Genomic DNA, 13838 nt, shown 5'->3' with positions numbered 1-13838 from the left:
TAATTTTTATGCATCAAAATTTTTCAGGTACTGCTAAACTAATTTTTACGCATCAAATATCTTAAAGGATATTTCTAGTAGCATTGAGTATTCTCAACTAATTTTTGATGCATGTAGCAACATAAAGTATTTTTCAAGAAGCACTTAATTCCTTTTTAAAATATGTGTACAAATAGGGTTAAGAGGCATGCAATATAACAAAATATTTTTCTAGTATTACTAAACTAATTTTTATGCATCAAAATTTTCAGGTACTACTAAACTAATTTTTCCGCATCAAATATCTTAAAGGATATTTCTAGTAGCATTGAGTATTCTCAACTAATTTTTGATGCATGTAGCACCATAAAGTATTTTTCAAGAAGCACTTAATTCCCTAAGTTTAGGTATTGCTATTGAGAAAATATTTTAAGAGCAAAATTACACTAAAAATTACTTTACTATACGTGTTGCTACTGAAATTTTTTTTTATAATGTTGAATGTACAAAAAATTAGTTTAGAATATTAAATGGTGCTAAAGAAATACATCAAGGTGCTTAATGCATCTTAACCTAACCCAAATATGACGAAATTCTAAATTATTTATTTTCTTAGTGTAACAGGAACTAAACAACAACTATTGGTTCCATGATCAGATATGGGTCTAATATTCATGCTATCACATCAATATCGTACTAATAACAATACTTACTTTGAAAAGAACAATATTCTCATGGCGCGTGATCAAGGAGGGAGAGTGTGAAGTTGCATAAGAGTAAATTCTGTCTCCATCAAAAAAGATCTTTCCATGGTTGCATGGCCATGTGATGGGCTTTTTTATTTCCTCTATTCTTTTTATAATTAAATATTCTTTATTTTTTTTCTTTGCCCATAGAAAACCCATCTTTTTCCATCTGTTCTCTCCCCTTAGTCTTCAAAGGGATATTAAAAAAAAAGCCATAGATATTCTGAAAATATAACTATCAGCAAAATGGTTTCCTTTTGGCGGTGATGCAAAATGGGTTTCTATTATTGCAGTAGAAACGTACATGAGAAATGCCTTCTGAAGACATGACACATTTCCCTCCATTTTTTTTTCATTTTCTGTTATAATTTTGGAAAAAAGAGCTAAAATTATTTTTTTAAAAAAATTATAAAAATAATCTGATGTAGCATTTTGATTAATAACAGCATTTTCGTTCTTATTTTTCCATCTTCCCTATTTAATTTTAAAAAAAGAGCTTAAAGCATTTTTTTAAAAAAAATTATAAAAATCCCCTGCTAATGACATTTTCTTAAACAAAATCCTTTATTTTCATTTTTCTATTTATGTTAAAAAATAAGCTAAATGCAGTAGTTTTAAAAATGATAAAAATCCCCTGCTAATGACATTTTCCTCTTTTTTTTCATTTTCCCTTGTTAAGTTTGAAAAAAAAAACTAAATTTGCTTTATGTTTAATTTATTAAAAAACCTTCAGTCATTAAAAAAATAAAAATGGGATTATAAAAATCCCCTACTAATGACATTTTCTTAAACAAAATCCTTTATTAATCTTTTATACCTTTTTTAAATTTAAAATACGTTTTGGTTAACAACAACACTATCATCATACTAATTATTAATGTTGATATCTTGTTAATTTAAATGTTATTTCGGTAAAATAATTCTTTCTTCAAGCTATTACCTTAGTAGAGAGAGTTAAGATTCTACCAGTTGGACTTGACAAGAAAGAGAAATAAACATGAGAAAAGATTAATATATTAAAATAATATATAATAATATTTTGATTATTAAATATTATAATATGAACAAAATTATTAAATCAATATGTAATATACAATAATGATAATAATATAATCATTAATGAATATATAAAATATAGAAAAGTTAAAAAAGAATTGTTCCCTTTTCCGAGCAGAACAAGTTGGTCAGTTTGACAATGATGTGAAAAGAGAGTAAAAGAATCCCATAAATACTCTCCAATGGTTCAGAAGTACTACAAATTCGCTTATGCCACTTTCTCTTTTTTCAATGAGTTTACTATTTGTCGGCAGTATGGAATTCTACTATACTTTTTTTTTAGGAGTACCTTTAATATAATATTTAGATGATTAACTTGTATCTATCAAGGAAATTGGTTGATCAAGCACATAAACTTTCAGCATATTAAAATATTTATTTTGCAAGCCCCCTCTTTACCATTAGGAGACCTGTACGTTGATTGTACCAAAGAAATTTGCGCCTTATTTGATGAGAAATTAAATTATAATTACAAATTTCTTATTAAAAAATCTTATTTTCTTTTGACAAAAAATCTTATCTTCTCTTATCCAAATAACCTAATGCTTCGTTGAATCTCACACAATTATGAATATGAGTAATAGACGTTTCTATTCTAATATATAAAAAGCAAATATATAACATAATTATATGCTTAATTACCACAATGTAAATATAAAAATTACATTTGAAAATTTGATAGGAAACTATGTATATATGAAAATCATTCAAGGTTTGAAGTTTAAAACTTGCTTCATTTGTAATTAATTTTTTATTAGAAAATAATACTTTTTAAAGATTAAAAAAGTGTAACATACATAGTAATATCTATATACTAATAATTAAAATTATCATATAATATATGTTTATTTCTTTAATAATTATATGTAAAAATTGTGCAACCTTATGTAGTGTTTTATTGATAAACAAAAAATTGTGGTGAAGTTTCTAGGGTAGAAAATAGATGAAAATAAAAGCGTAGGAAAGAAAGCAGATTGTGTATGCTTCTGATCTTACTGTGGAGTTACGAGCATTACTTATAACTGCCATAGTACTTTTCACACGTAGAACCATGTTAGAAAGCATTATGTAATGTCCTAAATTTTATTTGGAAGATTTAATTAATATTATGAGAATTTATCAATTAACTTGATGTTTAGAGTATATTGACTCACCGTTTGAAGTTTGGAAACAGAGAGATGGGAAAAAGAATGAAATATGTAACATCTCAAATTTTTTTTATTTAAGAAGAGTAGAGAAGAAAATTCATTAAAATTTTTAAAACCTTAAATAAAATGGGAAAATGTTATGGAATATTAATTTTGAGGGCTCAGAAATCCTCAAAAAGTGGCTTAAATAATTTTGAAGTTATTTTTCAGAGTGAAAATAGTTTACTTTGTTAGAAAATTTTGAAAAATAGTGAGAGGTTTATATTTGATTTGAAAATTTTAGGATAATAATTTTATAAAAAAAATGCTAATTGAGGCATAAAAACCTTATAATGTATCAACGATTTATTTTGGAAACTAATTGCTATTTTCTTGGAAAAATCAAGAAAAATAGTTAGGAGTTGATTTTTGACTTGAAATTTTTGGGAAATTATTTTATGGGTCAAAATCGAATAAGGAAGGAAAATCCATAAAAAGCATTGTGGAATAATTTTTGGATCCATTTAATAATTTAATAATTTCAGAAAATCATTGAAGGATTTATTTGTCTCGAATATGAAAATAAAATTTAACCAAGAAAAACTTCATAGAAGGTTTGTATAATTTTTATATAAGAAATTTACGTGAGATCTAATAATAAAAAATATCCATTGAATGTTAATGAAATTTTTTTAAAAAAATTCATATAATCTTTTATAATTTTTATGCAAAAGTGATAGTCAGACTGCTTCCAAGAGAATACTTGTGGGTAAGTTAAAAAAATATTTTCAATAAATATTTCAATGTAATCAATAAAATTTATGATAAACCACATTATAAAATGACAATAAGGTTTGCTATTATTTTGTGGGGAACAAGACCTTTTTAAAATCTTACTATACTAATGATTAGGATACTAGGTAGAAAAGTTAAAATTGGTATATTTTAATTACATACTACTTTTTTTTTGGATATGCCTCCTTGTTATAATTCTTTACAACTTCTTTCATCTTTCTTAATTTTTTTAACTTCATTCTTATATTTATGATCATCTTTCTATTTCAACATTCAATCTATCCTAACGTACAAAAAGACAAATGAAAAAAAAAGATGAAAAAAGTATATTTGATTTTATTGTTTTTCAAAAAAAAATTAATTTGTGACTCCTTATTAATTTTCTTCAATCATAACTACTAGTTAATTAATATACTTATAATCTGTTAATTATGGCTAATGTGAATATTGACTATATAACACACATGTTGACACGATACAAAGTAAAAAAAATTAAAATAAAATAATTAAATAAAATTTATGTATTGTCACCGTAACAAATAATTATGGGAGAATGAGAGAAAGAACTAGTGAATATGACTTTCTACGTGCTACAGTACCGCCGCCCACCAAAAATATATATGTGGGTGTTTTACAAAGAAAAAATATAACATCGACATTTAAATCACCCAACATTATTCTAGGCAGAGGCAAAAGTGATGAGCACTAAATCCACGTGTAAATATGTTTTACAACTCAAGAGAATTAAACTTACAACGTATATATACTTGCATATACTTGTATAGGTGAGTCTTTATTCATTTCTATATGATTAAAGATTTTTTTTTTTTGGTAACGACAATTAATAGACTATTTTTTATTTCATATGCAAGTCGAAATACACATTTTTAGCATAACGACAATTAATAGACTATTTTTTAGGGAAAATTGCAAATAAAGACCCCCCAATATATAAAATGGCAATCAGGGACCCTGAATTTGAGAAATTGCTACAGAGGACCTAGTCCCAATTTGCAATTATGAAATGTAAGGAAAATGGCTGAAATGCCCCTCACTCATTTGAAAAGAAAAAAACTTGTCCGCGCTCTCCTCCCCCCTAAAACGCGCGATAACTTCCTTTGTATATCCCCTCGGCCATTCTTTGCGGTCTGCTCTGTTTATTTGTGCGCAAGAGTTTGTTTCCATTTTGCGGCGAGAGGAGTATTGTGTGAGAGAAGAGTGTATTTGCTGTGGGAGAGGAGAACGGAGTCGTGCTGGAATAGTGATCTATCGGCATTATCAAAGGCAAGGGAGGAGGTAGAGGCATCGTGACAGTCGTGTGTGGCTATCAAAGTTAACAGCGGCATTTGGCGACAAAATCTGGTGGTAAGTTTCAAGCTTTGGTTTGTTTGTGTTCGTTGCTGCCTGTGTGATACATTAACGAGAGGGAAGGGAATGTGTTTAGGGCAGGAACGTATATATATGTTTTTTCTGTTGAATACGCTGTGACTGATTGGCGAAAAATGGTTATCTGTGAAAGAAGATGGGCGAATAGGTTTGGGTGGGAAGGGAATTAGAAGATCAGTTAGGAGGATGACAAGATTAGTTTGGGAAATGACGACACTTGAATGGGTAAAGTGCAAATTGAATTGGTTAACTATTAATTGATCTGAAGAGATGTTAAAGTGATAGTGTCGTTTAAAATGACAAAATTGAAGTAGGGGGATTGACAAGTTGATAATGCAAAATAAGAATGTGTAATTGACAAGTTGGTAATAGAAAATAACAAGTTGAATATAATGAATAACAAGTTATTGAGCAGTTGGGAATAAGAAGGTTGCCATGGGTTCCTAACAAGTTAACAATAGGAAATGACAAGTTTAAAAATGACAATAAGAAGTTGGGAATAAGAAAGGCGATTATGACAAATGGAGAACTTTATAATGTAAAATAACTAGTTGATAATTATAAATGACAAGTTAATGATGAGAAATAACAAGCATGAGAAGTAGTTGAGAATAACAAGTTTACTTTGAGAAATTAACAACTTGCTTATATGAAATTACAAGTTCATGTTTCGAAATAAGAAGTCAATGGTGGTGATGTAAGAAGGCTGTTGGTTACAGAATAGGTTGTTAACAGAGGTGATAGTTAGTTAGTAAATGTGGTTGTGAAGGATTGTATGTTGAATATTTTACAGGAAGAGGAAGATGGCATCAGAAGGAGCCTCTGGATCAAAAAAGGCACACAACGGTTGGTTGTTATTCAGAAGTGAGTTTATGACCACAATAGCTGACCCTGACATGACAGCCAAACAAAAAAGAGATGCTGCGTCAAATGCATGGAAAGCTCTGGCCGTTGAAGAGAAGATGAGGTACACCGAGGAGGTGAAGAAAAGAAGGGCACAAAAGGGAGAAGAGGAGAAAAAGAAACATGTCCCATCATTTCTAACCCGGGTGTCCCTGAAGGGATTAAGAAAATTACTGCACTTTGTGAACAATAATGAAGACTTAAGGGAGAGGGTTGAGATGATGGGCTTCGGGAGGCTGTTGAAGGTTGGATTAAAGAGACTACCCCGTGATCTCATTGTGACCATGCTGAGATCATATGACCCGCCAACGCATCAATTTACAATCAAGGGCAAATCAGAGGAAATAGGAGCAGAAGATGTTGAGCAACTGCTAGGAATCCGTCACGGTGGGGAGGAGGTGAAAACTAAAGTTGATGAGAGTGATGCTACGTATCAGGAGTTGAGAAATGAATATCGGAAAGTGTCATTCAGCAAAATACTAAAAGACATTGTTTCAGGGGAGGAGGATCACAGATTCGAGTTTTTATTTGTGCTATACACCCTGGGTACTTTTCTATGTCCGAATTCAAGCTCAGAAGTGAGTGAGAAGTTGGTTAGAGTCATGCGCTGCACAATGGATGACTTTGGAAAGTATGATTGGGCTACCTATATTATAAAGGACCTCTGGAAAGAAATGGGAGACTATGTCAAAGGGTACAGGTGGGGCAATGAAGGGCAGGGGAGCAGCACTGTTGGTGGCTGCATATACTTACTTCTGGTATTACTATTTTATTTGTCATTGTGTTTGCATTTGATTACCGATGTGCATAACGTTAATGTTGTATATATGTGGCTGGCTTGCAGCTTTTTTTTTTTGTGAGAATTTTAACCTGAACACGCCTGTTGGCCGAGAGTCCACTACTGCAATTGAATACTGGACTGATGAGAAGATAAAAGAATTGGCCAACAAGGAGAGGAAGAGTGTTAGGGGAATTATGTATGGAGGAAAAGGCAGTGAAGCTGTGACAGGGAAAGAAGAGAGGATAATTGTAGAGTTTTTGGACCCGGTATGTGGTATAATTGGTAAACTGAAGTTTTTATTTCGTAACCTGAACTTGTTATCTACCATAGTATTGTTGTCATTTCCTATACTGAAGTTCTGATTTGCTATAGTGACATAAAGCTTTGTCATTGTTAAGTTGTAATTTGGCAAACTTAAGTTGTTATTCGCAATACTTATGCTGTGATTGGCCATATTGAACTTATCAATGGGTAGACTGACTTGTGATTTTGTATATTGAACTTGTCATTCGGTATAATGAACTTGTCATCTGCGATACGTGAGTTGTGATATGGTTTACTGAACTTGTCATTCGGTATAATGAACTTGTCATCTGCCATACGTGAGTTGTGATATGATTTACTGAACTTGTAATTCTGTATAATGAACTTGTGATCTACCATACCTTAATTGTAATTTGGTTTACTGAAGTTGTCATTCGGTATAATCAACTTGTCATCTGCCATACACGAGTTGTGATATGGTTTACTGAACTTGTCATTCGGTATAATGAACTTGTCATCTGCCATACGTGAGTTGTGATTTTGTTTACTGAACTTGTCATTCGGTATAATGAACTTGTCATCTGTCATACCTAAGTTGTGATTTGTTTACTGAACTTGTAATTCTGTATAATGAACTTGTGATCTGCCATACCTGAATTGTAATGTGGTTTACTGAGGTTGTCATTCGGTATAATAAACTTGTGATCTGCCATACCTAAGTTGTGATTTTGTTTACTGAACTTGTAATTCTGTATAATGAACTTGTGATCTGCCATACCTGAATTGTAATCTGATTTACTGAGGTTGTCATTCGGTATAATAAACTTGTGATCTGCCATACCTAAGTTGTGATTTTGTTTACTGAACTTGTAATTCTGTATAATGAACTTGTGATCTGCCATACCTGAATTGTAATCTGATTTACTGAGGTTGTCATTCGGTATAATAAACTTGTGATCTGCCATACCTAAGTTGTGATTTTGTTTACTGAACTTGTAATTCTGTATAATGAACTTGTGATCTGCCATACCTGAATTGTAATCTGGTTTACTGAGGTTGTCATTCGGTATAATAAACTTGTGATCTGCCATACCTAAGTTGTGATTTTGTTTACTGAACTTGTAATTCTGTATAATGAACTTGTGATCTGCCATACCTGAATTGTAATCTGGTTTACTGAACTTGTCAATATGTCATAGTGAAGGTGTCATTTCCCATAGTGAACTTGTTGTTGTATATACTTACTTGATTAATGTCTTTTACATGCAGGAGCTGAAGAAGTTACGTGAGCGCCTAATGAAGAGGATAGAGGAAGGGCAAAAGATGCTAATGAAAATGGTGGATGAGGAGTTGGTGAAGGTGCAAATCCCAAGACAGGGAGATGGTGGGAAGGGTAAATCAAGAGGAAAGGCTCGGGTTGAGACAGTGCCTACAAATAGAAGTGACTCTGAAGATGATGAGGAGGAGAGGCGCAACAATGATGACACAACTGAGGAAAAGGAGAAGGATGAAGTAAGCAGTGAAGATGGAGACAGTCATGGGAAGGGCGACACAGAGAATGACAGCGACAATGAAGAGATGGAGGAAGAGGGTCAAGGGGATGGTGATGACAGGAGCGAAGGGGAGAGGGAATACAAGGGTGATGCAGAGGGTGACATACCTGCAGCCAGTCCCCCTAGGGAAGTGTCACCCACCATTGAAGGTGATGAGGCAGAAGGTCACTCACCGATGGAGGTATCCCCCCTGGCCATTGTTGAATATGTTGGGCCTGATCCAGAACCTGTATCTGTGGAGGCACAACAACTAAGGAGATCTACTAGGGTTCGGTTCAGCAAGATCAAGTCTCCTTGGTTGGAGTTGAAGGCACAATCAAGAGTGAAGAGGCCTATGGAGCCCAAGGATATTTTTTTCAACTTAGTCAGCCGAGCTGTCAAAGGTGATGAGGGTGAGATGTAAGTGAAAATCTTTGCTTATGTGATCTTATTTGTTGACTACATGTTAACATAACACATCTAGTAACTCACTTGAATATGTTTTAGTCCTTTGATCAGAATGTTTGATGAAGACATCCCCCGACGATTGCTGCATTCGCTTGGTGGAAATAACAGGGTGAGTAACCGAGTGATGTCGTTGGTCTGTAAGGCTTTGGTGCAAGAGCAGCAGGCAGTTGAAGGCCGAGTTAAGAGGCATATATTTGATGCAGACTTCATGGTGAGGTTTCTGTATTACTAATAGGCTTTGTTGATTTACAAGATTGGAAATGAAAATGATAGAATAAAGTGTGTTACAGTGAATAAGAACTTGGTTTTCTGCATTTCACAGGCCATAATGACCCGTGATCCAGCTCGTTGGGATCCTAACCAGCATGCACGACAAATACTTCCGCATTATGTTGGCTACAACATAGGTGACTGTGACTTGATTTTGGGTCCTGCTCTAGTTGGGGAGCATTGGTTCTGTTTTGCATTCGAACCAAAGACCCAGAAGTTTAATGTCCTTGATTCCATGCGAGCAAGTTTACAGCGTAAGAAGACCACCTCCAAGCAGAAGAAGGCAGCCACATATGACCCCCAAGAAATGGCCATCACCGGATGTGTAAGATGTTACTGACCTGTGCATGTTAGATAGGGAAATGACAGTTTTATATTGTTATCCTTTTGATGAATATGGCATATGTGCAGAGGGATCGGTTTGAAGACATACTTCACATGGTCAGACCAGATTTTAGTGATAACTTGAAAATTGTCTGGCCTGATGTACCACAGCAAAAAAATTTGTGAGTGTATACACCCTACTCATGTGATATGTTATTTGGCTGTGTTGGTTTGAGGAGCTGAAACTGTTAGGGTGGTGTTGTGGGCAGGAGGGACTGTGGTGTGCATGTGCTCATATGGCTCAAGAAATGGGAGCCTGATGTTTCCCTTGAATATACCGAGGTATTGACATTACCTTATTTATTGTGCAATCAAGAGTGACCACGTGTGACTTGTTTGGTGGTAAACTTGCTGTGCAGGCTGATGTGTCCTCTTTTCGGCGCGAGCTGATGTGGTGGCTGGTGAACCATGATGACAATGAATGCCGTCAGAAGGTGTATGATCTTATCTCACAACCAGAGAAGGGCCGAATGACCAAGAAGAGGAGAACGTCTTTATAGAGAGCATTTAAATTAGGCTGTGACTTTTACTAACTTTGTCAATTGATTCATTTGTTGAAATTGTATGCCAATTATTGTAATGGTTATGATATGCTTGGATTGATGGTATAACAGCACTTATATTTGGAATGACAAATTTCCCTTTAGTCAGGCCAAATGGCCAATGACAAGTTTAGTACGGGTAACGACAAGTTCATTATGGCCAATGACAACTTGTGAAAAGGTTTTCATACAAATTTGTGATTATGTATTAAAGGTGGCTAAATTTGCACATTGATTCACGGAATGAGAGGTTGACAAAGGAAAATGACAAGTTGACAATGCCAAATCACTAGTTCCCAAGATGTTTTCATGCAAGGGAAAATTTCTATTCCAATTAGTGGAATTCCACTTACGACAATCACAGAATGACAGGTTCACTAACGAAATTGACAAGTTGACTAGTGAAACTTACAAGTTCCCATAAGGTTTTCATGAAACCGAGATTGTCCGTTGAGATGAGTGGATTCCCACTTATGATAATCACGGAATGACAAGTTCACTAAGGAAATTGACAAGTTGACTTGGGAAATTTACAAGTTCCGATAAAGTTTTCATGAAACCGAGATTGTGTTGAAATTAGTGGATTCCCACTTATGATAGTCATGGAATGACAAGTTCACTAAGGAAATTGACAAGTTGACTTGGGAAATTTACAAGTTCCGATAAAGTTTTCATGAAACCGAGATTGTCTGTTGAAATTAGTGGATTCCCACTTATGATTGTCACGGAATGACAAGTTCACTAAGGAAATTGACAAGTTGACTTGGGAAATTTACAAGTTCCGATAAAGTTTTCATGAAACCGAGATTCTCTGTTGAAACTAGTGGATTCCCACTTACGATAATCATAGAATGACAAGTTCACAAACGAAAGTGACAAGTTCACTATCAAAATTACAAGTTCGAATAATGTTTTCATGAAACGACTGGATTTTCACTACTGGTGAACACAAAGTTACAACTTCAGAAAGGGAAATGACAAGTTTATTATGGAAAATGACAATTTCCCAGAAGGTTTTAATACATTTTCATACTTTTGAACACAGTGATTACATTGCATATTTCCAAGAGCAACCACTTCTAATCAACGCAGAATGACAAGTTGACATTGCCAAATGACAACTTTACTATGCCACATGACAAGTTCCTATAAGGTTTTGACACATTTCGTTTTCTGACAGTAACCACTTCTGATAAACACGGAATGACAACTTCATATGTGCAAATGACAACTTTACTATGCCACATGACAAGTTCCTATAAGGTTTTGACACATTTCGTTTTCTGACAGCAACCACTTCTGATAAACACGGAATGACAACTTCATATTGCCAAATGACAACTTTACTATGGCACATGACAAGTTCCTATATGGTTTTGACACATTTCGTTTTCTGACAGCAACCACTTCTGATAAACATGGAATGACAACTTCATATTGCCAAATGACAACTTTACTATGCCACATGACAAGTTCCTATAAGGTTTTGACACATTTCGTTTTCTGACAGCAACCACTTCTGATAAACACGGAATTACACTTTGCACATTTCTGACAGCAACCACTTCTGATAAACACGGAATTACACTTTGCACATTTCTGACAGCAACCACTTCTGATAAACACGGAATGACAACTTCATATTGCCAAATGACAACTTTACTATGCCACATGACAAGTTCCTATAAGGTTTTGACACATTTCGTTTTCTGACAGCAACCACTTCTGATAAACACGGAATGACAACTTCATATTGCCAAATGACAACTTTACTATGCCACATGACAAGTTCCTATAAGGTTTTGACACATTTCGTTTTCTGACAGCAACCACTTCTGATAAACACGGAATAACAACTTCATATGTGCAAATGACAACTTTACTATGCCACATGACAAGTTCCTATAAGGTTTTGACACATTTCGTTTTTTGACAGCAACCACTTCTGATAAACACGGAATTACACTTTGCACATTTCTGACAGCAACCACTTCTGATGAACATGAAATTACAAGTGCACAAAAGCAAATGACAACTTAACTATGCAAAATAACAAGAAGTGACAAGTTCTGATTTCTTTCACAGCAACAAGTTCTTTACAACATTCAATGACAAGGGCACATTAACTTACATCTTCCACTTAATGTCCCTTTGTCCCAAACATAGAAGTAACAAAAAATATATGTGCACATCTACTAACATCCTGCTCCTAAAAAAATTAAGAAGGATGAACCCTATATGTGCCAAAAAAATTAGTTGTCCCATTTGTAAGTGGAAGTCAACTTGGGTTAGGATTTTTGCATGTCCTCTTTGTATGTCCAGGATGAAGACATCTAGTGCAATGATATATTTTTTTGTTGTGGAATTGTGATTCCTTTCTATTTCTTCTTGGTCTTCCAGAAGGCCTAGCAGTGACTGGGGGTAAAAGCAAGGGTTGAGCAGTAAGATTCTCAAACGTATAGTCATTCAGGTGAGGCATATCAATTGTCACCACTGGAACCATGCTCCGGGCATAGATTTTTTCTTGGGATGAACGTTTGTAACACTCTTCAACATAATCATAAACGTTTCCCCCTATGGTCTTAATGGCTGCACAAGCATGTGAGCATGGAATCCCTAACATTTGCCAAGTTCCACAGCTACATTTGTGTAGGCCAAGGTCCACTCTTTGGTCTCCACGTGATGTGTGCACGCATATTCTTCCCCCTCCATAATTCTCACAGTGCATGTACCTACCGAAATACACATGCTCCAATACTTTTGCCTCTATTTTTGGCCCAACGCAATTACTCCACTTAGTCATTGCTGCATATGATGCATGCATCTTTCTTGCTACTTTCTCCCGGTGCTCATGGATCATTTGGGCCACGTTATGCTTCCTCTCCCTTACCATCCAAGCATTAAAAGATTCAGCTAAATTAGTTGTTATGTTGTCCCACCTTCTATATGGGAACTTGCTCAATGCCCACCTATCCACATCACCTTGATTGATAACCCACTCATATAACTCATGAGACATGGTTCTGAGATCATCCAGCGCATGATCAAACTCATCCGCAAGTCTTGCATAAGCCACTTTATCCAGTACCTTTAATGCATCTTCCTTTGAATTTTCACTTGTCCTTCTCCGACCTCTGTTTAATTTCATATATTCAGAGCTAAAGTTCTCCTTCACATGCCTATAACAGTATGCATGCCTTTCACCCCCAAATATTGCTTGCACAGCACCAATTATAGAATTATGTCTATCTGACACAATAGTCAGTTGCATTGAACCAACAATTTGTTTAATCTTGTGAAAAAACCACGTCCAGTCATCAAGATTCTCTCCCTTCACCACTGCTATTGCAAACGGCAACATCTCATTATCCGCATCATATGCCGAAGCTGACAGTAACATGTCCCCTTATATGGACCACTTAAATGAGTACCATCAACATATAATATAGGCCTTGCACCGTTCAAAAAACCCTCAACACATGCACCGTATGCAATGAACACACGCTCAAATCTATTACCAATGGAGGCCCATTCAGCAACCGTTTTGTCATCAGTTTCCTTCAACCTTTCACATAACCATGGTATTAACATATAGGACTGTTCCG

At 34.6% G+C, this 13838-nt stretch overlaps 1 protein-coding gene across 1 annotated transcript; it reads right to left on the bottom strand.

Annotated features, from left to right (window-relative positions):
• Nucleotides 1-12373: 12373 nt before the first annotated feature.
• LOC114718382 (uncharacterized) lies at nt 12374-13633 on the bottom strand. Its single transcript, XM_028903681.1, has 2 exons — nt 12650-13633; nt 12374-12442 (listed from the first exon to the last, which is right to left on the bottom strand). Exons 1-2 carry the CDS (start codon nt 13631-13633, stop codon nt 12374-12376), a joined length of 1053 nt encoding a protein of 350 aa, XP_028759514.1.
• Nucleotides 13634-13838: the final 205 nt, after the last annotated feature.

This window comes from Neltuma alba, unplaced genomic scaffold (genome assembly GCF_004799145.2).
Source record: "Neltuma alba isolate B1F8T4 unplaced genomic scaffold, ASM479914v2 tig00011845_pilon, whole genome shotgun sequence".
Lineage (NCBI taxonomy): Eukaryota > Viridiplantae > Streptophyta > Magnoliopsida > Fabales > Fabaceae > Neltuma > Neltuma alba.
The sequence above is the reverse complement of the archived record's forward strand: the minus strand, read 5'-3'. Positions and strand labels throughout refer to the sequence as shown.

Coding starts and splice junctions, on each gene's coding strand:
- LOC114718382 (XM_028903681.1), bottom strand. CDS start 13,633: ATGTTACTGTCAGCTTCGGCATATGATGCGGATAATGAGATGTTGCCG. Junction 12,443..12,649: donor AACCCTTGCTTTTACCCCCA/GTCACTGCTAGG, acceptor TAATTTTTTTAG/GAGCAGGATGTTAGTAGATG.